The sequence below is a fragment of the Schistocerca americana genome, chromosome 6 (genome assembly GCF_021461395.2).
Source record: "Schistocerca americana isolate TAMUIC-IGC-003095 chromosome 6, iqSchAmer2.1, whole genome shotgun sequence".
NCBI classification, from domain to species: Eukaryota; Metazoa; Arthropoda; class Insecta; order Orthoptera; family Acrididae; genus Schistocerca; species Schistocerca americana.
The window spans coordinates 1,570,286-1,596,102 of record NC_060124.1 but is presented as its reverse complement, the minus strand read 5'-3'; the positions used below and the strand labels follow the sequence as shown (position 1 = coordinate 1,596,102).

At 40.7% G+C, this 25,817-nt stretch overlaps 1 protein-coding gene across 2 annotated transcripts in view; it reads left to right on the top strand.

Moving 5' to 3' along the window:
• The window catches only part of LOC124619850 (probable phospholipid-transporting ATPase IIB), a 194,053-nt gene that overhangs the window by 151,905 nt on the left and 16,331 nt on the right, over positions 1-25,817 (top strand). For both annotated transcript variants that reach the window (XM_047146460.1, XM_047146461.1), the window contains 3 exons: positions 5,283-5,523; positions 5,616-5,782; positions 20,316-20,519. In XM_047146460.1, coding sequence (XP_047002416.1) covers positions 5,283-5,523; positions 5,616-5,782; positions 20,316-20,519 — 612 coding nt within the window. The remainder of the gene's footprint in view (positions 1-5,282; positions 5,524-5,615; positions 5,783-20,315; positions 20,520-25,817) is intronic.

Here is a 25,817-nt window from a genome sequence, read left to right as displayed (position 1 = left end):
GAGGCGCATTTCATCTAGGGATTGTTTCGGTGGTGAGAGAGTGTAACGGAGATGCTAAACAAACTCCAGTGGCAGACGTTACAAGTGAGACGTTGTGCATCACAGAGAAATTTACTACCGAAATTTGAGGACAGCACTTTTCAGACAGAGTCAGACAACATATTACTTCCCCCCACATACATCTCACGTATTGACCATGAGGAGAAAATTCGAGAAATTAGAGCCAACGCAGAGGCTTACCGACAATCATTCTTCCCACCCACTGTTCATGAGTGGAAGAGGATTTGAGGGATCAGATAGTTGTACCTAAGATACCCTCTGCCACACACCATTAGGTGGCTTGTAGAGTATGATGTAGATGTAGTGTGACAAATCACAAAGGTTCACTCGACTCTCTTGGAAGAATGTACACCACCTGGAGGCATTGCTATGGTCCATACAGTCATTCTCATACTCCCCTCATACTTCCCTGTGAACTTCACTCAGTTTATGCTCTTTGGCTCACAAATACGGAACTGCATTTCGCTGCTCTTCACAAGTTGATGACAATAACATGCATGCATTTTTTTAGTTTTGGCTTATCTTGCTACAGCTGCACATGAAAACAAAATACCACCTCTAATGCAAACTTCAAAGTACATTGTTGTGGAATTTCAACATTCCAGCTGCAGTACCAGGGGGAAAAAATTATTGTGTGTTACTTTCCAATCCTCCCTCGTATCTTCTTCCATATGATTAATTAAAACCATGTACAAATTAAAAGCGAGATAAGTGCAAGTAGGACTTGGCCTCTGAGCATTCAGTACAAACTTATGTAAGTAGATGATGATGATGATGATGTTCCTGGCAACTCCTCATATCATTGAAAGGTGAAAGCTAGGTTAAAACAATGACTGAAAAATCTGTGGTGAGACCGAGGTTCAATCCCACAACCTCTGGCTTTACAGGCAAGCGCTTTACCACTCGACCACCAAGCCTGATACGTATAACATAGTTCGTATATATGTTTTGATGAGAGATTTTCCGAGCACCAAAATATGTTGCATATTTGTTTGTATCATTTGATTGCATTGAATTTTTGTTGTTGTTGTTGTTGTGGTCTTCAGTCCTGAGACTGGTTTGATGCAGCTCTCCATGCTACTCTATCCTGTGCAAGCTTCTTCCTCTCCCAGTACTTACTGCAACCTACATCCTTCTGAATCTGCTTAGTGTATTCATCTCTCGGTCTCCCTCTACAATTTTTACCTACCACGCTGCCCTCCAATGCTAAATTTTTGATCCCTTGATGCCTCAGAACATGTCCTACCAACCGGTCCCTTCTTCTTGTCAAGTTGTGCCACAAACTCCTCTCCTTCCCAATTCTTTTCAATACCTCCTCATTAGTTATGTGATCTACCCATCTAATCTTCAGCATTCTTCTGTGGCACCACATTTCGGAAGCTTCTATTCTCTTCTTGTCCAAACTATTTATCGTCCATGTTTCACTGCCATACATGGCTACACACCATACAAATACTTTCAGAAACGACTTCCTGACCCTTCAATCTATACTCGATGTTAACAAATTTCTCTTCTTCAGAAACACTTTCCTTGCCATTGCCAGTCTACATATTATATCCTCTCTACTTCGACCATCATCAGTTATTTTGCTCCCCAAATAGCAAAACTACTTTAAGAGTCTCATTTCTTCATCGAATTGCCTCAGCATCACCCGACTTAATTCGACTACATTCCATTATCCTCGTTTTGCTTTTGTTGATGTTCATCTTACATCCTCCTTTCATGACACTGCCCATTCCGTTCAACTGCTCTTCCAAGTCCTTTGCTGTCTCTGATACAATTACAATGTCATTGGCGAACCTCAAAGTTTTCATTTCTTCTCCATGGATTTTAATACCTACTCCGAATTTTTCTTTTGTTTCCTTCACTGCTTGCTCAATATACAGATTGAATAACACCGGGGAGAGGCTACAACCCTGTGTCACTCCCTTCCCAATCACTGCTTCCGTTTCATGTCCCTCGACTCTTATAACTGCCATCTGGTTACTGTACAAATTGTAAATAGCCTTTTGCTCCCCGTATTTTACCCCTGCCACCTTTAGAATTTGAAAGAGAGTATTCCAGTCCACATTATCAAAAGCTTTTTCGAAGTCTACAAATGCTAGAAACGTACGTTTGCCTTTCCTTAATCTTTCTTCTAAGATAAGTCGTAGGGTCAGTATTGCCTCACATGTTCCAATATTTCTTCAGAATCCAAACTGATCTTCGCCGAGTTCGGCTTCTACCAGTTTTTCCACTCATCTGTAAAGAATTCGACTTAGTATTTTGCAGCTGTGACTTATTAAACTGATAGTTTGGTAATTTTCACATCTGTCCTCACCTACTTTCTTTGGGATTGGAATTTTTATATTCTTCTTGAAGTCTCAGGATAGTTTGCCTGTCTCACACATCTTGATCACCACATGGTTTTGTCAGGGCTGGCTCTACCAAGGCCGTCAGTAGTTCTAATAGAATGTTGTCCACTCCCGGGGCCTTGTTTCGACTCAGGTCTTTCAGTGCTCTGTCAAACTCTGCACGCAGTATCATATCTCCCATGTCACCTTCATCTACATCCTCTTCCATTTCAATAATATTGTCCTCAAGTACATCGCCCTTGTATAGACACTCTATATACTCCTTCCACCTTTCTGCTTTCCCTTCTTTGCTTAGAACTGGGTTTCCATCTGAGCTCTTGATATTCATGCAAGTGGCTCTCTTTTCTCCAAAGGTCTCTTTAATTTTCCTGTAGGCAGTATCTATCTTACCCCTAGTGAGATAAGCCTCTACAGCCTTACATTTGTCATCTAGCCATCCCTGCTTAGCCATTTTGCACTTCCTGTCGATCTCATTTTTGAGACGTTTGTATTCCTTTTTGCCTGCTTCATTTACTGCATTTTTATATTTTCTCCTTTCATCAGTTAAATTCAATATTTCTTCTGTTACCCAAGGATTTCTACTAGCCCTCGTCTTTTTACCTACTTGATCGTCTGCTGCCTTCACTACTTCATCCCTCAGAGCTACCCATTCTTCTACTGTATTTCTTTCCCCCATTCATGACAATTGTTCCCTTATGCTCTCCCTGAAACTCTGTACAACCTTTGGTTTAGTCAGTTTATCCAGGTCCCATCTCCTTAAATTCCCACCTTTTTGCGGTTTCTTAAGTTTTAATCTACAGTTCATAACCAATAGATTGTGGTCAGAGTCCACATCTGCCCCTGGAAATGTCTTACAATTTAAAACCTGGTCGCTAAATCTCTGTCTTACCATTATATAATCTATCTGATACCTTCTAGTATCTGCAGGATTCTTCCATGTGTACAACCTTCTTTTATGATTCTTGAACCAAGTGTTAGCTATGATTAATATGCATTGAATTAGAAGCTCAAATTTTGAACGCCGCCGATGGACTGTAGACCATAATATGTGACATATAGTGCAATTTGATACCTCACTGGTTAATGAGAAATTGGAATCTTTAACAGCCAGATCGGCAGGCAGACATAGTCACTTTTTTTTGTCAATCTAAGGGTTCTGTTTTTACTGCCTGAGGTACATAACCATAAAAAGGCAGTGTATTAAAATGTCCACTAATCTTGTTATTGTAGTTGAACATTATAAGATTGTCTGTTATGAAGATGATTGTATTGTGATTTGTTTTCAAACCCAATTCCAGTTTTCAGGTAAACTCATTTTATTCTCATGTAATTCTTCATCAGGCTTTCCCGGCGAGATCTTGACATGTGGAATAATTGGGTCTACTGCCAGATGTTTGTGTTGCTCTGGCACAATATTTCGCCCACGTAACTCGTTGCCTTCTTCAGGTGCGACCTGATTCTGTTTATAAGTCACATCAGTCAGTGTGACCTAAAATTTCACTGCAAATCTTTTGTGTTATAATTTGGAAAAAAATTCAACATGGTGTATGTACCGTCTTTTGTTAAAGCCAGACAAACTGCCAATAGCCTGAGCTTTGCTGCCACAGATTCCGTATTCCCCCTTTTTATGAGTATTGGACAGCATATTATTAATATGCCATGTCTCTTTGAGTGCCACAACCATCAATTTTGGATGATAAGACTTTTATTTACTTACTACAGCAATGTCCAAAATTTAGTCAGCATATTGAGTTTAACCAGATGCTCAAATTTACTTTTAAAAAAAGTGTTCAAAATGTAACTTGTATATTAAAATTACCACATGAATGTACTTGGTAATAAGTACTGGCCCTTTTTGTTGCATTCCTAAAAACATTACTATAGGTAGCAAATTCCTGGTGAATTCATCTTTTCTCAAAGCACACAGTATTGTCATTTCCATAAATTTACAAGACATGAAATTTGGTTTGCACTGTTTTCTAGTTTAGATATGCATGAAAGTAGTTCTAGTGTGAGTCACTGATGTAGGGGTGAGGTGCTTACATGCACATACAAATTACTAGCAATAATGTACAATACGTAAACTATTTCGTAACACTCAGCTTTCTATTTATGAAGGGGTAATAGTCTGAAAACATAGAACTAGTAGTGTCTGGCGCAATGGCTGCTCTCTGTCTCAATGACTAAAAATTACTGTGTGCAGCTGCACTGTAGTTGAATGCCATATTTTGTTTTGCTTGGTTGTATTTGAGCTGTTGGTGCTAGAAAGAGTAATGAAACAGTTCCTGGTAAAAGTCATTTTCTACAGTGAGAGTGAATACTTGTTGCAGAGCACAAAGGATGCTGCAGTCTGCTCCCTTTACACTGCTTCTCATTCTGTGAGAATTTAAATGTTAGGTGGACCTTGCTCCCTCCACTCCTGGTTAAGTGCACCCAAGAAAAAGTGTTCAGACTGTAAAAGAAGCATAATATTGATGGTCAGTGGCTCTCTTTCAAGAATGCAACTAAGTCAAAATATTTCTGATGTGATATGAATCTAACTCCTTTACTCAGTTCATTCCTAGCAGTGCGGCTGAGGATGAGTCTTAGGCAGTTTTCCTTACTTGCTCAAGATAATACAGGACACACACCCTTAGCTTACACTCGTACGTGTTTTACATATCACTAAGTTTTACTTTATTTCCAATATTTGTCTCTAAATGGTATCTCATTGCTGTACCGTTAGTTGTTTTATGTCAGATGAAATTAATGCATACCGAAGCATCGTTTGTTCAGCTGTATGTTAAATATTTGCCCTGCCAAGAAATGGAAAACATGTATTACTGTCTGACTGTTTTAATTGGAAAAAAAATATTTCTTTACTTGCAGGAATAGGTATTCAAGGACAGGAAGGTCTTCAGGCATCATTGGCAGCTGATTTTTCAATACCACAGTTCCAGCACTTAGCACGTCTCTTACTTGTCCATGGACGTCGTTCGTACAAGCGATCTGCGGCACTAAGTCAGTTTGTCATTCATCGTGGTCTGATTATATCCACCATGCAGGCTGTTTTCTCATCAGTTTTCTACTTCTCATCGGTACCACTCTATCAGGGGTTCTTGATGGTGGGGTAAGATGATTTGACACAAATTATTTGTTACTACATAATGAATGTATGTTATTGTGGCAGGTATCAGTGAAATGTATTTTCATCATTTCTAGGTATGCTACATTGTATACAATGTTTCCTGTGTTTTCACTGGTCTTGGATAAAGATGTTTCAAGTAAAATAGCTCTCACGTATCCAGAGCTATATAAAGAATTGAGCAAAGGACGTTCTCTGTCATATAAAACATTTTTCATGTGGGTACTCATCAGTATATACCAAGGTAAGAGTAGTTACAATATGTTTATGGTATTGATGCAAGAATTAACAAGATGAATATTAAACAGTGGAAAATCCAGGATGGAATGTAACAATATTATGAGAAGGAAAGCTGCTACTCACGGTATAATGGAGATGCTGAGTCGCAGATAGGCACAACAAAAAGACTTTCACACTTAAAGCTTTCAGCCAATGGCCTTCATCAAAACACACACACACACACACACACACACACACACACACACACACACACATACACACAAATGCAACTCACACACACGTCTGCAGTCTCAGGCAACTGAAACCACACTGCAAGTGGCAGCATCAGTGCATCATGGGAGTGGTGACTGGGTTGAGGTAAGGAGGGGGAGGGGTAGTATGGTGGGGATGGCGGATAGTGTAGTGCTGCATGCAGGTTAGGCGGCGAGCAGGGGAAGGTGGGGGGGGGGGGGATGTAGTGGAAAAAGAAGAGAAATAGAGAGAAATAAATAAAAAAAAGAATGGATGTGGTGGTGGAATGACGGCTGTGTAGTGCTGGAATGGGAGCAGGGAAGGGTCTGGATAGGTGAGGACAGCGACTAGTAAAGGCTGAGGCTAGAAGGGTTATGGGAACGTAGGATGTATTGCAGGGAAAGTTCCCACCTGCACAGTTCGGAAAAGCTGGTGTTGGTGGGAAGGATCCATATGGCACAGGCTGTGAAGCAGTCATTGAAATGAAGGATATCATGTTTGTCATCGTGTTCAGCAACAGGGTGGTCCACTTGTTTCTCGGCCACAGTTTGTCGGTGGCCATTCATGTTGACAGACAGCATGTTGGTTGTCATGCCTACATAGAATGCAGCACAGTGGTTGCAGCTTAGCTAGTAGACTATTTGGCTGGTTTCACAGGTAGCCCTGCCTTTGATGGGATAGGTGATGTCAGTGACCAGACTGGAGTAGGTGGTGGTGGGAGAATGTATGGGACAGGTCTTGCAATTAGGTCTATTACAGGGGTATGAGTCTTGAGGTAAGGGACTGGGAGCAGGATTTGTGTCAGGATGGACGAGTACATTGTGTAGGTTCGGTGGACCGTGGAATACAACTGTGTGTGCGGGGGGGGGGGGGGGGGGGGGGGGATAGTTGGCAGGACATTTCTTAATTAAGGCACGACGAAAGGAAATCAAAACCCTGGTGGAGAATGTAATTCAGTAGCTCCAGTCCTGGGTGGTACTGAGTTACGAGGGGAATGCTCATCTGTGGCCAGAATGTGGGACTTCGGGAGGTGGTGGGAGACTGGAAAGATAAGGCATGGGAGATTTGTTTTTGTGCAAGGGTGGGAGGACAATTACGGTCACTGAAGGGTTCACTGCAGATGTGATGACCACAGGTGGCTAAGCTGTACGGAAGAGTCTTCTTGGTGTGGAATAGGTGGCAACTGTTGAAGTGGAGGTATTGCTGGTGGTTGGTAGGTTTAATATGGACGGAGGTAGTGATGTAACCATCTTCAAGGTGGAGGTCAACATCTAGAAAGGTGGCTTGTTGGCTTGAGTAGGACCAGGTGAAGCAAATGGGAGAGAAATTGTTGAGGTTCTGGAGGAATGTGGATAGGTTGTCTTTACCTTTCATCCAGATAGCAAAGATGTTATCAATGGATCTGAGGGGTTTAGGCTTCTGAGTTTTTAGGAAGGATTCCTTTAGATGGCCGATTAATAGGTTGGCACAGGATGGTGCTGTGCGGGTGCCCATAGCTGTTGTACCCTGGATTTGTTTGTAGGTAATCCCTTCAGAGGTGAAGTATTGGGTCTACAACTTTGCTTCTGCCATTTTGCAATAGCCGGCAGTAGCAGTTTTGGTGATTGGTCATAGGTGTAATACAAGAAGCTTAGGCATCTGTAAACATAATGCCATAAAAATATTAGTTCATTTGTGATTGCATCATAAGGTTATTATCGATTAACTATGTCAACTTACATACCCATTTCTCGCCATTTGCAGGAAGTTTCAATTTTCTGCATTAACATGAAAACATCTGCACCTGTGGCTCTTAAAATGCTGGGTAAGACCAATGGTGAGGGAACTCTTAGTGGAAGAACATGCTGAGAATGTTTTCAATGCCTTAAGAACAGTGATTTTGATGTTGAAGACCGACATGGTGGTGGAGGACAGAATGTTTTCGTAGCTACTGAAACGGACAAAGACAGTCAGAGGACATCATTATCAAAAGCAGTTGATTCGTTCGAGCCCAACACTGAAACACAAGCAGCCACAATACAGCAATAGACACGTAAAGATCATTTTGCAGCAGGTCAGTGCTCGACCCCATGTCCCAAATCCCGTCAAAATATACATTGTTGTTGTTGTTGTTGTTGTTGTTGTTGTGGTCTTCAGTCCTGAGACTGGTTTGATGCAGCTCTCCATGCTACTCTATCCTGTGCAAGCTTCTTCATCTCCCAGTACCTACTGCAGCCTACATCCTTCTGAATCTGCTTAGTGTATTCATTTCTTGGTCTCCCTCTTCGATTTTTACCCTCCACGCTGCCCTCCAACACTAAATTGGGACCGAGCGAGGTGGCACAGTGGTTAGACACTGGACTCGCATTCGGGAGGACGACGGTTCAATCCCGCGTCCGGCCATCCTGATTTAGGTTTTCCGTGATTTCCCTAAATCACTCCAGGCAAATGCCGGGATGGGTCCTCTGAAAGGGCACGGCCGACTTCCTTCCCCATCCTTCCCTCATTCGATGAGACCGATGACCACGCTGTCTGGTCTCCTTCCCCAAACAACCAACCAACCAACCAACCACTAAATTGGTGATCCCTCGATGTCTCAGAACATGTCCTACCAACTGATCCCTTCTTCTAGTCAAGTTGTGCCACAAACTCCTCTTCTTCCCAATTCTTTTCAATACCTCCTCATTAGTTATGTGATCTACCCATCTAATCTTCAGCATTCTTCTGTAGCACCACATTTTGAATGCTTCTATTCTCTGTTTGTCTAAACTATTTATCGTCCACGTTTCACTTCCATACATGGCTACACTCCATACAAACACTTTCAGAAACGACTTCCTGACATTTAAATCTGTATTCGATGTTAACAAATTTCTCTTCTTCAGAAACGCTTTCCTTGCCATTGCCAGTCTACATTTTATATCCTCTCTACGTCGACCATCATCAGTTATTTTGCTCCCCAAATCGCAAAACTCCTTTACTACTTTAAGTGTGTCTCATTTCCTAATCTAATTCCGTGTGTGTGTGTGTGTGTGTGTGTGTGTGTGTGTGTCCATTGTTGACGAAGGCCATTGGCCGAAAGCCTTAAGTGTGAAAGTCTTTTTGTTGTGCTTATCTGCAACCCAGCATCTCCGCTACAAGATGAAAATTGTTTCTTTAAAACACTCCAACTATAAAAATAATGGTACCATTTTGCAAAATCACCAACTGTTACTAATCATGTATGTGTTCAGCAAAGTGCTTCAGCTCATCCGTTTATGTGTATTTAGCATATTGAAATTCTGGAGTTTTTTGTTCTTGGGTATGTGGGAAATGCCATAGAATAATTATTTCAGAGTAAAGTTGAATTTGGGGTTTCAAACTAAAACTTTTTAAAATGCAGTAATTTTACCTGTTTTAAAATTAGTTGTCAGTTAAACATAGAGAAGAAAGTGTACTGCACAGCAGCAACAGTAGCAGTTGATGAGAAGACACAAACACTGGGCCTAGAAATCAACTGTACCTTCACCAAAGAAAAGAGAAGGAACAATTGAAGGAAAGGAAAGAAGGCTATTCAGAACTTATGTAGGAATTTATTCAGGATCCTTGGTCACAAAATTAAATGGTAACCAGCTGACTTTCCACAGACTGAAATAAAAATGGGGAAAAACTGGACTACAAATAAGACTGTAGATGAGAGGAAAGAAATAGCTAGAAGAGTCTCAACATAAAAGTAACAGAGGGAGACATACAAATATGCATAGATGATGGCAGAAATAAAAAGAAGGCTCATCGCACAGAGCAGACTCCCATCTGTGGGTTTCTTAGAGAAATAACATAAATTACCTAGATGGTCCCACTACGAAGACTTTTATGTATCAAAGGAACCGTATGCGAGATGACTCATGTTGTAAATCTAATCTAGTAATCTAACATCTGCTTAGCAGTGTACATTGGTATGACTACCACCAAGATGTCAGTGCTGTTAAAAGCACATTCTGTTACACAGCAGTTGTAAATTTTATTACCATCTTCCCAATAAAGGCAGATGAGTCATAGTTTACGTCAGAACCTCATGAGTGGGGACTTGCAGCTTGTAATTGGCCCCACCTCTAATTGCAGCATTTTTAGGCTGAGTCTTGCTTTTGTGCCATATATCATTTTTGGTAAAAATGGATTCCTTATAGGATCACTTCATTGTCTGTCTGTTAGCCCATGTGCTCAACTGTCGAGACCACTTTTTCTTAGTAACAGGTAGGAGTATTAAGTTCAGATTTGTGTCAAATATTAATGCCTACAGTACCTTCTTGGTATAAATAATTTAGGTTTCTAAGGCATGGACCTTGCCGTTGGTGGGGAGGCTTGCGTGCCTCAGCGATACAGATAGCCGTACCGTAGGTGCAACCACAACGGAGGGGTATCTGTTGAGAGGCCAGACAAACGTGTGGTTCCTGAAGAGGGGCAGCAGCCTTTTCAGTAGTTGCAGGGGCAACAGTCTGGATGATTGACTGATCTGGCCTTGTAACACTAACCGAAACGGCCTTGCTGTGCTGTTACTGGGAACGGCTGAAAGCAAGGGGAAACTACAGCTGTAATTGTTCCCGAGGGCATGCAGGCTTACTGTATGGTTAAATGATGGTGGCGTGCTCTTGGGTAAAATATTCCAGAGGTAAAATAGTCCCCCACTCGGATCTCCGGGCGAGGACTACTCGGGAGGACGTCGTTATCAGGAGAAAGAAAACTGGCGTTCTGCGGATCGGAACGTGGAATGTCAGATCCCTTAATCGAGCAGGTAGATTAGAAAATTTAAAAAGGGAAATTGATAGGTTAAAGTTAGATATATTGGGAATTAGTGAAGTTCGCTGGCAGGAGGAACAAGACTTTTGTTCAGACGAATACAGGGTTATAAATACAAAATCAAATAGGGGTAATGCAGGGGTCGGTTTAATAATGAATAAAAAATAGGAGTGCGGATAAGCTACTACAAACAGCATAGTGAACGCATTATTGTGGCCAAGATAGACACGAAGCCCACACCTACTACAGTAGTACAAGTTTATATGCCAACTAGCTCCGCAGATGATGAAGAAATTGAAGAAATGTATGATGAAATAAAAGAAATTATTCAGATAGTGAAGGGAGAGAAAATTTAATAGTCATGGGTGACTGGAATTCAGTAGTAGGAAAAGGGAGAGAAGAAAACATAGTAGGTGAATATGGATTGGGGCTAAGAAATGAAAGAGGAAGCCACCTGATAGAATTTTGCACAGAGCACAACTTAACCATAGCCAACACTTGGTTCATGAATCGTAAAAGAAGGTTGTTCACATGGAAGAAGCCTGGAGATACTGACAGGTTTCAGATAGATTATATAATGGTAAGGCAGAGATTTAGGAACCAGGTTTTAAATTGTAAGACATTTCCAGGGGCAGATGTGGACTCTGACCACAATCTATTGGTTATGAACTGTAGATTAAAACTGAAGAAACTGCAAAAAGGTGGGAATTTAAGGAGATGGGACCTGGATAATCCGACTAAACCAGAAGTTGTACAGAGTTTCAGGGAGAGCATAAGGGAACAATTGACAGGAATGGGGGAAAGAAATATAGTAGAAGAAGAATGGGTACCCTTGATAGATGAAGTAGTGAAGGCAGCAGAGGATCTAGTAGGTAAAAAGACGAGGGCTAGTAGAAGTCCTTGGGTAACAGAAGATATATTGAATTTAATTGAAGAAAGGAGATAATATAAAAATGCAGTAAATGAAGCAGGCAAAAAGGAATACAAAAATCTCAAAAATGAGATCGACAGGAAGTGCAAAATGGCTAAGCAGGGATGGCTAGAGGACAAATGTAAGGATGTAGAGGCTTATCTCACTAGGGGTAAGATAGATACTGCCTACAGGAAAATTAAAGAGACCTTTGGAGAAAACAGAACGACTCGTATGAATATCAAGAGCTCAGATGGAAACCCAGTTCTAAGCAAAGAAGGGAAAGCAGAAAGGTGGAAGGATTATATAGAGGGTCTATATAAGGGTGATGTACTTGAGGACAATACTATGGAAATGGAAGAGGATGTAGATGAAGATGAAATGGGAGATACGATACTGCGTGAAGAGTTTGACAGAGCACTGAAAGACCTGAGTCGAAACAAGGCCCCAGGAGTAGACAACATTCCATTAGAACTACTGACGCCCTTGGGACAGCCAGTCCTGACAAAACTCTACCATCTGGTGAGCAAGATGTATGAGATAGGCGAAATACCCTCAGATTTGAAGAAGAATATAATAATTCCAATTCCAACGAAAGCAGGTGCTGACAGATGTGAAAATTACCGAACAATCAGTTTAATAAGTCGCGGATGCAAAATACTAACGCGAATTCTTTAGAGATGAATGGAAAAACTGGTAGAAGCTGTCCTCGGGGAAGATCAGTTTGGATTCCGTAGAAATATTGGAGCACGTGAGGCAATACTGACTCTACGACTTACCTTAGAAGCTAGATGAAGGAAAGGCAAACCTACGTTTCTAGCATTTGTTGACTTAGAGAAAGCTTTTGACAATGTTGACTGGAATACTCTCTTTCAAATTCTGAAGGTGGCAGGGGTAAAATACGCGGAGCAAAAGGCTATTTACAATTTGTGCAGAAACCAGATGGCAGTTATAAGAGTCGAGGGACATGAAAGGGAAGCAGTGATTGGGAAGGGAGTGAGACAGGGTTGTAGCCTATCCCCGATGTTATTCAATCTGTATATTGAGCAAGCAGTGAAGGAAACAAAAGAAAAATTCGGAGTAGGTATTAAAATCCATGGAGAAGAAATAAAAACTTTGAGGTTCGCCGATGACATTGTAATTGTGTCAGAGACAGCAAAGGACTTGGAAGAGCAGTTGAACGGAATGGACAGTGTCTTGAAAGGAGGGTATAAGATGAATATCAACAAAAGCAAAACAAGGATAATGGAATGTAGTCGATTTAAGTTGGGTGATGCTGAGGGAATTAGATTAGGAAATGAGACACTTAAAGTAGTAAAGGAGTTTTGCTATTTGGGGAGCAAAATAACTGATGATGGTCGAAGTAGAGAGGATATAAAATGTAGACTGGCAATGGCAAAGAAAGCATTTCTGAAGAAGAGAAATTTGTTAACATCGAGTATTGATTTAAGTGTTAGGAAGTCGTTTCTGAAAGTATGTGTATGGAGTGTAGCCATGTATGGAGTGTAGCCATGTATGGAGTGTAGCCATGTATGGAGTGTAGCCATGTATGGAGTGTAGCCATGTATGGAATGTAGCCATGTATGGAGTGTAGCCATGTATGGAGTGTAGCCATGTATGGAGTGTAGCCATGTATGGAGTGTAGCCATGTATGGAGTGTAGCCATGTATGGAGTGTAGCCATGTATGGAGTGTAGCCATGTATGGAGTGTAGCCATGTATGGAGTGTAGCCATGTATGGAGTGTAGCCATGTATGGAGTGTAGCCATGTATGGAGTGTAGCCATGTATGGAGTGTAGCCATGTATGGAGTGTAGCCATGTATGGAGTGTAGCCATGTATGGAGTGTAGCCATGTATGGAGTGTAGCCATGTATGGAGTGTAGCCATGTATGGAGTGTAGCCATGTATGGAGTGTAGCCATGTATGGAGTGTAGCCATGTATGGAATTGAAACGTGGACGATAAATAGTTTAGACAAAAAGAGAATATAAGTTATCGAAATGTGGTGCTACAGAAGAATGCTGAAGATTAGATGGGTAGATCACATAAATAATGAGGAGGTATTGAATAGAATTGGAGAGAAGAGGCATTTGTGGCACAACTTGACTAGAAGAAGGGATCGGTTGGTAGGACATGTTCTGAGGCGTCAAGGGATCACCAATTTAGTACTGGAGGTCAGCGTGGAGGGTAAAAATCGTAGAGGGAGACCGAGAGATGAGTACACTAAGCAGATTCGGAAGGATGTAGGCTGCAGTAGGTACTGGGAGATGAAGAAGCTTGCACAGGATAGAGTAGCATGGAGAGCTGCATCAAACCAGTCTCAGGACTGAAGATCACAACAACAACAACAACAACAACAACAAGGCATGCAGTCAAAAGATACCTCTTCAACTTTTGGAGTTCTGTCATCCTCACTTACATATAATATTACGGTACGTTGCTAATTTTTGCTTTTGGACTACAACTGAATGAGAAACAATTTTTGTGCCATGTGCCCTTATTCTGTACAAGGCATCTTCAGTGGCCTGGAATATGTACATATTTTTGTTTATACTGTTATGTTTGCACTGTTTTGTTTGCACTTTAGGACAATTTATATATTGGCTAAAAACAGTTCTAGCAGTTTTCTTTTCTTTGATGTAGTAATAATTGAAAGTTCAAAGTACAGGTTTTGTGGACATTGTTCTACTGTTGTGTTTTTGTTCCATTGTTGGTGCTGTTCTTCTTCTTATAATGTTGTTTTCCAGGCTTCATACCTGATCACACCAAAAGAAATGCTCTCTCTCACGCGCGCGCGTGCACACACACACACACACACACACACACACAATAGTGTGCATGCAGGCATGCACACAGACAGGTCACAGATATCACAAAGATGCACTCAATAGTTGGCAATAACATTTGGCAGCACTTAAGAAACCACAGTCCTTTTGGTACTCATAGAAAAAACTGAATACAACACGTACTCAACAGTGCAATATTTACAAAATAGGCATAAACAGAAAATAGTGGAACTATCAATAAGAAAGACGTAATCATACATTTACATTTGGGATGCGAACCACAAGAACACCAACATATATTTCACCAATGTTTAGTTAATGTAACAAACAGAACTACACGAAAAAGAAAATATGCCCTTAGAAACAGGGTTGAAACATTGCACCAGCAGCAGATTAAACAACCAATATATAGAAAATCTCATAGTAGAAACTGAACACATCCTTACATCTGAAGAATAACAAAATAATTGTGACATAAACACTGGACCGACAAGAGCATAGCGAAATACACACATAATAAGAAAAATCAGACAGAAGGAGCCACCGTGTAATAATTAGAGCAGACAAGGGTAATGTACCAGTACTTATAGACAAAGAACATTACATCACAATAACCAAGGAATACATAAATGACAATACCATACAGAATCTGAAATCGGACCCAAGTACACGATTTCAGGCAAACCTGAACCTGGAAAACATAGAACATGCATTCACTGATAGACAGAAATACTACAAAACACAGAAGAATCAATTAAGAGCAGTTGTTAATTTCAGGGCAGCACCAACATACCACATGGCCAAACATCTCCAAAAATTAATCACAAAACACTATAAAGTAGAAAACAACAGAACAAAACCTAATAGAACACAGCCAGAAATAAAGGTAAAACACACAGCATCACCGATTTCATTCAACATAGGCAACATGTGTACTTCCATCCCTATCACAGGAACAATAGAAGTCATAGAACAAAATCTCGCATCCCACAGCAACCTTGTTCCAGAAGCAGTAAGGGAAACAACAAGTTTGCTCAGACTGATAACTGAACAAAAATACTTACAGTTTGAGAATAAATATTACCTGCAAAGTGATGTGCTGCTTAAGGGATCTCCAACATCAGGAACTGTAGCCAACATTTTTCTCAGTCATTTACAAAATGAGATACTGGAAAACATACGTGGATGACATTAATTGTCTGATAGATGTCCCAAATGGAAAAAAATATATGAACTCCATTTTAATATCAACAAAGCACACCATACATAAAATTCACATTTGAAAAAGAAGACAAAATAATTTTTCTTGGCATGACAGTAATAAAAGTAAAAGGCAAACATGCACTTAACATTTTCAGAAAATCACTGGTCACAGACACAATTATACATTCCATATCTAATTGTCCCCATAACAAGAAGTTTGCGCACTAACACATATGTTATATGCAATAAACAGGGTTCTGCTCAACAAGAGAAACTGTGAAAAAAACAGGGTTCTGCTCAACAAGAGAAACTGTGAAAAAAAAAATAGGGTTCTGCTCAACAAGAGAAACTGTGAAAAAGAAATGAGTACGATCATACAAATAGCTAGAAGCGTTGTGCAAGACACACATGTAGTACACAGACTCAGTCAAAAAACGAAAACCCAGATACAAAACAAATGCAACACTTCCAACATCTCCAGAATGAAAAGACATTCACAAGCCATAAGCTCACAAACATGCACAATGACAACGGCACACAGGAAAGAAGCAGATGGTACACCATGATTTATACAAATTAACACACACAATGGCAAACATACTAAAGAAATGGGGTTTCCAAATAGCATATAAAACTGTGCAAAGCCTGTAATCAAACTTGAGCCAACCAGCAATCAAGAGGGATAAATTCCATGGATCAGGAATATACAAACTTGAATGCCAAAGTTGTGATGCAATATATGGCTCAAAATGGCTCTGAGCACTATGCGACTTAACTTCTGAGGTCATCAGTCGCCTAGAACTTAGAACTAATTAAACCTAATTAACCTAAGGACATCATACATCTATGCCCAAGGCAGGATTCGAACCTGCAACCGTAGCGGTTGCTCGGTTCCAGACTGTAACGCCGAACTGCACGGCCACTCCAGCCGGCACAATATATGTAGGCAGGATATGCAGTTATTTTAAAACACAGTACAAAGAACATATCAGCCATTAAAAGAATGAAACAAATAATTCCACATTTGCAGAGCACTTAAAATGCCATAACCACCATTCTACAAACGTGGAAGATTTGAGAATAATCAGAATAAACAACTACAACAAATACCTTATCCAAATGTACGAAAACTACCACATCCAGAAAACCATCGGTGAAAACAAATATGAGATAAATGAGTGAACACACATCAATACAGAGATGCTGCCACACTTAAAAAAGAAAATGATAAGATAAAAATCATTTCACATGCAGCCACACTGAAACAAATACATACCCTCATTCACCCCTCCACCACCCCCCCCCACCCACCCAACTCTCTCTCTCTCTCTCTCTCTCTCTCTCTCTCTCTCTCTCTCTCTCTCTCTCTCTCTCTCTCTCTCACACACACACACACCACAGATATCACGAAACTGCATTCAGTTGTTGGCAGTAACATTCAACAGTTGGCAACACCAACCAGAACATAACATCAGAACAAGTGTTCTGTTTCTAGTGCTATGAAGACTGAAAAATAAAATTTCAATTGGGAACTATTAGAACAAGAACAACCCCAAAAAGGAACAAAAACACAACATGCAGAACAACATCCACGAAACCTGTAAGTAGAACATACTATATTACTATATTATAGAGTTAATACATCCTAGAAAAGCAACCTGCCATAACAGTTTATAACCTACATATAAATCATCGCAAAATGTAAACTAAATAGTACAAACAAAAATATGTACATATTTCAGGCCACTGAAAGAGAGACTTGCAAAGAATAAAAACAAATTGTGTATGACACAAAAATTGTGTTTCATTTGATTGTTAACTAGATTATTCAAAAGTAAGAATTATTAACATACCATAATAAAAGGTTCAAACATTTCGTCATATATTTTGATATGCACAAACTCACTCATCAAAACCTGTAGATGAGTTGTCTATACATATATTGGGTGTGATTGTAAAGCACATGCCTGGACACTGAGAGGTCGTGGGATCAAATTTCATTCAGAGCATGCATTTTTTGATTGTCATTTTAACCTGCCCTTCACCACTCACCAATGTGAGGAGTTGCCAGAAAGAACATGTGGTTTGGATTCCATGTTAAACTGTAGCTTTCCCCGGATGGGTAACTGTGGTAAATTATGGACACATGAGCTGCCATCCTATAGAAAGACTTTCACCAGGCCATTAAACCATATGAAACTCTTCTTCGTGTTATTATTATTATATGGAACCCGTAGAGTGCAAGTCCTAATCCACTCACCCCATTTTTCACGTTCTCCCAACTTGTTAATGGATTTCTTGCTTCTTTTTTCCAATGACCAATACCTATTCTTGGATTGTCATTACCAGCCATTAACATCCATTTCTGGATGAAAGCCATCTCTAGACTTTTCCTTGTGTTGCAATCTTCAATGATAGTCTTCTGTATTTCTCCTCTCTGTTCCTTAATATTAACTGTCCATCTTCCAATAGAAACAAGCTTTTCTTATGTGTCTCGTAATTTCACAAACAACTGCTTTCTACCATTTAGCATCTGTTTGGTTGGCTAAATGTTTAGCCTACCTCAACCTAATTTTCTTAGCAATCCATAATTAAGTCTTCAACTCCAAATTGTTCCCTCATATGTTTGTTTGCTTTCCTGTCGCTCGTAGTAATTCCCTAGGTGCAGCCATCAACTTTTGACGGGTTTTCTTTTTCAAAGTCAATGCCTCACAGCCATAAATCAAAACTTGCAATGCACTCAACAGGAGGATTTCCTTGGCTGTTCTGTGGTGTTCCCTGATCATGTTACCCGGATTCGCCTCCCTGATGAATATACCTTTTTCGCAGCGGAGCTCCACGCGATCCTGAAGGCACTGGAGCGGATGAATCGTGTTCAGGGCAATCAATGTCTCCTCTGCTTCGATTCTCTTAGTGCCTTACAATCATTGCAGAATCTGTACCCAACTGAGGAGATGGTCCAGCTGATATATGACCAACTGTACAGGCTCCAACGGCGGGGTAAGGAGGTGCCCTTCTGCTGGGTGCCTGGTCATGTAGGAATATGGGGCAATGAAGAGGCCGATTGGGCTGCCAAGGAGGCCTGCAGAGAGCAGGATGTGGTCCAGTGTCCTATTCCCTTGCAGTCTGTCATTTCTGCACTCCACAAGAAGTGCATGGAGTTGTGGGAGGAAGAACGGCTGGCGGTGATGACCAATAAACTGCAGTTGGTGAAGTCAACAACTCGGCCGTGGCGTACCTCCTGCTGGGTGCTCAGGCGGGAAGAAGTGACCCTTACGCGTTTTCAGATTGGGCACTGTCGTCTCACACATAGCTTTCTATTAGGGCGGGAGGATCCCCCGATTTGTGATGCTTGTGGTGTGCACATCTCTCTCCAGCACATTTTGACGGACTGCATTTTATACCGTGATGCAAGGGCAGAAGCACAAGTTGATGGGGATCTGCCCTGTGTTTTAGCTAATGATGAGATGTGTGTGTCTAGGGTTTTGAAGTTTTGTGATGTGTCTGGACTCTGGCCTAAACATTTAGGCTGGAGGTTTTAGTGTATTGCACAGTGACTGGCTCCTCCCCTTGTCCTTGCAGTCAGCCAGCCACTACCATCTGATACCACTTTTTTCCTGAGTTGTCCATGTTTTACTGCTGGCGGCATGCTTCGTCCCACGCTTCGGTGTGGGTAGGCACATAGTTTTCCAAGCTTGTTTCCTGTGTCTTACGTTCTGTTTAATCTTATTGTTCCGAGTCTTTTCTTGACACCCATCTCAATCTGTTACTGAGCGGGCTCTGAAGACCTTGCCTTCGTGTGCCCTTAAAACCCTCTCCATCCATCCACACATCCATGTTGGAAGCCTGATTTCAAAAACGCTATTTTATTTACCTAAAGCACTCTGGCCATATTTGCTCATCCCACCAAAAAGTTGTTGTTTTCAGTTGCTCTCAACACACAAACGTATCAACTGGTTAGACCTCATTTATTATATCTTTTCAGCCCCAGGTCACATAACTGGTGTCATTACTAATTTCAGCTGTGTAGATAGTCATAAGATTGTGTTTTTTAAAAAGACAAAGAGGGATAGTAAAATGCTAACAAACAAAATTTAAAACCGAAACTAACCTTTGTATACAGCTAACATACACTTGAATATATTTCATAGTAACTCGTCATAAGGATGCATACAATACCAAAATTTAAACTAAACCGCAAATATCACTGGAAGTTTCTGGGGTGGGATACAGATAATGCTGTTCATATTATATACTGGTTTGCAACAGCAGTTAGTGCAGTGGTAACAACTGACAGTTGTATGGTTATATTTGTGCAGTTTGTTGACGTAGAACTTATATTTTACAACCAGGCGGGGAAAATTATCAACACTATCAACTTGGCTGAAGTGTAGACAAGGACATCTACTCTTGGCAAATAAATTAAAAGAAAATTGTCAGCTACTCAACCCAAATAAGTTTTTAATAAAGCCATTGAGAGTAGCTTTCATTCCTTGCAGTTTAGACCAATTTGGCAATACAGTATCTAGTGGGAGCCAAAAAATAACTACGCTTTATTACATTCAACAGCATTGTTTAATTTTGTGACTCTAACTAATGTCTTCTGTGTTAATTTTTTATATTTGTTTTGTAAACAATGAATTTCCTTTTCAGGTGGTGTTATAATGTATGGGGCCCTTATACTGTTTGAAGATGAGTTTATTCATATTGTTGCCATAAGTTTTACAGCATTAATCCTTACTGAACTGATTATGGTTGCATTAACTATCAGGACATGGCATTACATTATGGTACTAGCAGAGTTCTTCAGCCTGGGTCTCTATATCCTGTCGCTTATTGTTATGAAGGATTCTTTTGGTATGTACAAGAATTATTTTGTAGTGCTTTCCATTTTAGTGCATACCATCTCATTATATACATATCTAAGAATTCTATATTTTGACATGGTCCTCATTAATTAGCTTCCCAAGTACTGGTTTTTCCATTATGAGTATACTGTCAAACTGGTAGACAGGCCTAAATTACTGCCCTTGCAGAAAAGCCTCAAAAGTAACCCTTTCAGCTAACTGTGGAGGGTTCACCACCAAACACAAAGTTCATTAATGATTTTATCACTGATTAAAATATTACAAGCTATGTGGACAGAAATAAATTAGTTGTATGAGAAATTTGTATTTCAGTGTGTTTTGTATAGCATGAACTAGCTGCTGCAGTGTAAGTCTGATGACCTGTCTGCAGCTTTATGAGACTGATGGACTTCTAAGCAATTACTATGGATGAAATTATGGGTTATGTGCCAAGTAACAACAGTGTCTTGACGGAATGTTTGGACAAGTTTGCTGTTTGTCATCTTCAGGGCAAGTGAAATTTCAAAGTATTTGGGAATTACACACATCACCTCGTTTCCCAGAACTCCTGAAGATAGGCGTTGACCATGGATATTGTATCACAGACACAGTCCCTTTGACTTTTCAGAGAGATGTCACTAAACCTGCCCAAAGATGTAAACAATCATGCATGAGCAGCGCTTATGAGACGGAGGGGGTCCGAAAGCCGATCAGTTCCAGTCATTCCACTAGGAAAGAGGTACACGGCTCATGTTGTCTGTAGTTCAACCATGCCTAGATGGTCAATATCACAGTTTGACCATGTCTGCATTGTTACTTTGTGCCAGGAAGGGCTCTCAACAAGGGAAGTGTCCAGACCTCTTGGAGTGAACCAAAGCGTTGTTGGTCGGACATGGAGGAGATAGAGAGACAGGAACTGCCGATGCTATGCCTCTCTCAGGCCACCCAAGGGCTACTACTGCAGTGGATGACCACTGCAGTAGTATGGCAGTAGAATGGCCAGCATGTTCTCCAGACATGAACCCTATCGAACACGCCTGGATAGATTGAAAAGGGCTGTTTATGGATGACGTGACCCACAACCTTTCTGAGGCATCTACGCTGAATCGCCCTTGAGGAGTGGGACAAACTGGACCAACAGTGCCTTGATGAACTTGTGGATAGCATGCCACGACGAATACAAGCATGCATCAATTCAAAAGGACGTGCTACTGGATATTACAGGTACCAGTGTGTACAGCAATCTGGACCACCACCTCTGAAGGTCTTGCAGTATGGTAGTACAACAAACAATGTGTGGTTTTCATGAGCAATAAAAAGGGCGGAAATGATGTTTATGTTGATACCTATTCCAATTTTCTGTACAGGTTGCAGAACTCTCAGAACCGAGGTGATGCAAAACTTTTTTTAATGTCTGTACATTCCTCCTCTGCTGAGAGAGCAACATATGAACCACTCGTGGGCCTCCGGAAGAATGTGTTCCAATTTGTGGTGTAGTATGTGATTAGTGAGCAATATCATAGCCAAGAGAGTTATTGCTGGATTTTTGTTAATGCAGCATTCCACGCAGACACTGTTTCTAGTTGACAAGATTGTCTTTTACTTTCACAGCCAAGCTGTCAAGCTGGAATCTCGTATCTTTATTGGTTACAGTTAGATTAAACTTTAGTCTAACTGTGACCATTGGTGACGGCACATTCCAGCTGAGCTGTATGCGTGAATGAACACTTGTGCTTCAATCTGTCACATAAAAACTAATACTGTAATTCTGGGGGGGGGGGGGGGGGGGGGGGCCAAAACTGTAGCTTGGGAACTTCTGTTTTTAAAACAAATGCTTTATCAGCTGTGGATCCCAAAAAAGAATTCTCCTTATAAAATAGTGGAGAAGATATGAGAGAGAGTGCATGGCACCTGGCCATTGTATTGTCTACCACACTCTAGACAGAACAGCAAACATGAGGTGTTTAGCCCTATGTGACCTTTGACATAGACCAAGATGTCCCCAATATTGTGTGTTAGATGAAATGTGGGGTTTTTGTGTTATTTCTTGATGTTTCTTGGGAATCATGGCAGTGGGTGGTTCTGCATTCTGTAAGGAAGTCATGCATGTGATGTCTTGCCACCTTCTTCTTCTTAGTTCCATTTCTCTGAAGAATATATTTCACTTAGTTCTCCATGTAGCTCTCCTTGCAGAAAGTTTTTCAGAGGGGATGTGACTCAGGAAGCAGGCTGCTCTTGCAGGTAGCTTGAGCTTGGTGCACCAAGCTACACTAGACGGTGCCAGCTTCTAGGATTGTGGTAAAAATTCAAATGTCCTCTTTTCCTGTAGATGGAGTACCCCCATGTATTCTTCAGATTCTTCTTTTTCAGAATGTGCAGGAATGGTAGGTCTCCATTTTCTTCCACCTCAGTGATGAACTTGATGTTGCTCTGTATACTGTTGAGATGTCACAAAATTTCATCTGGGGGTTGTTCACGATTCCAACCAGTATTGTCCACAAAACTGTAGAACAATTTTGGTTCCAGATGTGTAGCTTTCTGTGCTATTTTGTCTAAGAGCTCTTTATGTGAAAATGTGATCATTGAAGTGAGAAGAGATCCTACAACAGCTCTTTTACTTGTTCACAGAACACAGAACCACATTAGTAGTAAGTGCATGCCAACTGTTTCGCCATGTCCTTGTAAATGTGTAAGTTGAACAATAGTGGTGATAAGGTGCAAACCTGCTATATACCTACTGCAGGAAAAGCCGCAGCTGCTTGTAGATATTCAGCTGCTGCTGAAACTACAGTCTACAATACAACCATTGGCTGACTTACTCCACTAACAATGAGATGGCTGATTATTGCTAGGTTCCTTTTTTGGTGCTTGTGTCACCCCTCTAATAGTCAACAATTTGTGGTGCAGTCATAGTAGCTTATATCCTTCTGAACATGAAGTTATCTTTCTTGACCTTCAACTTGTGTTCTGCAGAGGTAAATTATTTGTCTGTCTGTACCTTAGCCCCAATGTTCACAAAGATCAGTTTGGTTACAGGAAGGGAATAGGTGCCAGAGAAGCATTTCTGACATTATGCCTGGTAATGTTAAGATAGGCTGAAGAAAAATGTCGATTGCGTCTCATCTGACTAATTTAATCATTCACAGGCATACGTGATGTTACAGTGTCTTTATTTTAAATTTCCAGTAGTACGTTTCTTGGTGCTGGAGTTAATCATCAAACCATGGTGTTTTATGATTTTTGCAAGATATTCATATATTTATCTTACCTGTGTTTGCTTGCACTCCGTTAGTTTCATTCATAATATTCAAGAGAATTCAAGCATGGTCAAAAAAGACAAATGTTGGAGTCACTAAGGGCTAACTTTGAAAATCTTATTGCTCTTATTGAAAAACCCTTTAATGAAAGATGATTGATTTTTAGTTGGAAATGGTGCCTTGTACAACATCTGAAGCAAGATTTAAATTCCTTATGAAGAGGTTTTTTTGGGGTGCATGTAGACATTATGAAGTAATTTTGGAAATGGAAATGGAAGCACTAACAATAACGTGGGATCTTGCTACTGTTTGGAAAAAAAAAATCATTAAATTTAGTAGTTTTGTTCGGTATAGTAGTAATCTAGCGTGATGTGAAACATACAGATAAAAAATCTACTCACGAAGCAGCGGCAGAACACACACATAAGACTGGTGAAATTGGCAAGCTTTCAGAAACAGTGGCTGCTCCTTCAGGCAGAAGGGTTTAAGGGGAAGGAAAAGGACTGGAGAGGTCTAGGAAAAGGAGTAGATTTCGGGAAAGTCACTCAGAACTGTGGGTCAGGGGAGACTTACTGTACATGATCAGAAGGAAACTCTGATTGTTGGGGAGTGCATCGGACAAGATTTGAAAACCTAATAGCTTACAGGTGGAGAACAGGGTAATATACACACAGAGATTATTGTTTAAACGTCACACATGAGTTAATATGAGTGAAAAGCTAAGTGCATTGCACATAACAGAGGTGGGAGGGGGGCAGTGAAAAATATATGGGAAAGACAATGAAAGATGTAGAAAACTAAAATGGACCGAAGCAAAGAGTAGTTACATTAAAGAAATGCTGAGGCAGAAGAAATTAATGTAAATTAAGACCAGGTGAGTGGTGAGAACCAAGGACATGTTGTAATGCTAGTTCCCACCTGTGGAGTTCTGAGAATCTGGTGTCTGGAGGAAGAATCCAGGTGGCGCGTGTGGTGAAACAGGCACCGAAGTCACGAGTTTCATGTTGTAGAGCGTTCTCTGCAACAATATAATGCGAGTTGCCAGTATACACCCTCTCCCTATGCCTATTTGTTCTGATTGATAATTTGGTGGTAGTTCTGCTGATGTAGAAGGCCGAACAGTGTTCACATAATAGCTGGAATGTGACGTGTAGTATATTTTTTGCCAGTTACAGGGCTATTATAGATGGTGGTAGGAGGGTGCATAGGGCAAGTCTTGCAGCAGGGGCAGTCATGGGGGTAGGAACCATAGGATAGGGAGATGGGCACAGAAGCAGCATAAGGTCTGACAAGAATATTGTGGTGATTGGGAGGGCGATGGAAAGCTATTCTAGGTGTGATTGTCAAAATTTCAGACAGAATGGATCTCAATTCAGGTCATTATTTTAGGAAGTCATAACCCTGTAGAAGTAGCTGATTAACACATTCCAGACAAGGATAATACTGAGTCACCACTGGTGTGCTCTGAAGCTGTTTTGTGGAGGGATCAGCAGTACCAGGATTGGATGTAATGGCCCGGGAAATCTGCTATTTAACTAGGCTGGTGGGATAATTACAAGCAGTGAATGGTGAGGTGAGAATGGTGGTGTACTGCTGTAAAGTGTCTGCTCCAAACAAATACATTTCCCTCGAGTCCCAAGGCTGTATGGGAGGGAACGTTTGACATGGAAAGGATGGCAACTATGAGAATGAAAGTACTGTTGTTTGTTGTAGGTTTAATGTGGACAGAAGTGTGTAGCTGGCTTTCGGTGAGGACAAAATCAACATCAAGGAAAGTGGCATGAGATTCAGAATAGGACCATGTGAAATTTAATTGGGAGAAGGTATCTAGAGATTCTAGGAATTTTAGCCGGTCAGCCTCACCATGAGGCCATATGGTAAAGATATCATCAAAATATCTAAAGCAAAGCAGGGGCTGAAGACTTCATCAGTGTATCTATTGTAAAGATTACATATACGAGGGTTGGAATTTAAATAGTGGCAACTATTTATTCACAACCGATACAAAAGAGTTACATGTTTGCACCTGTTACTGTCCTTCAAAGTAGTCA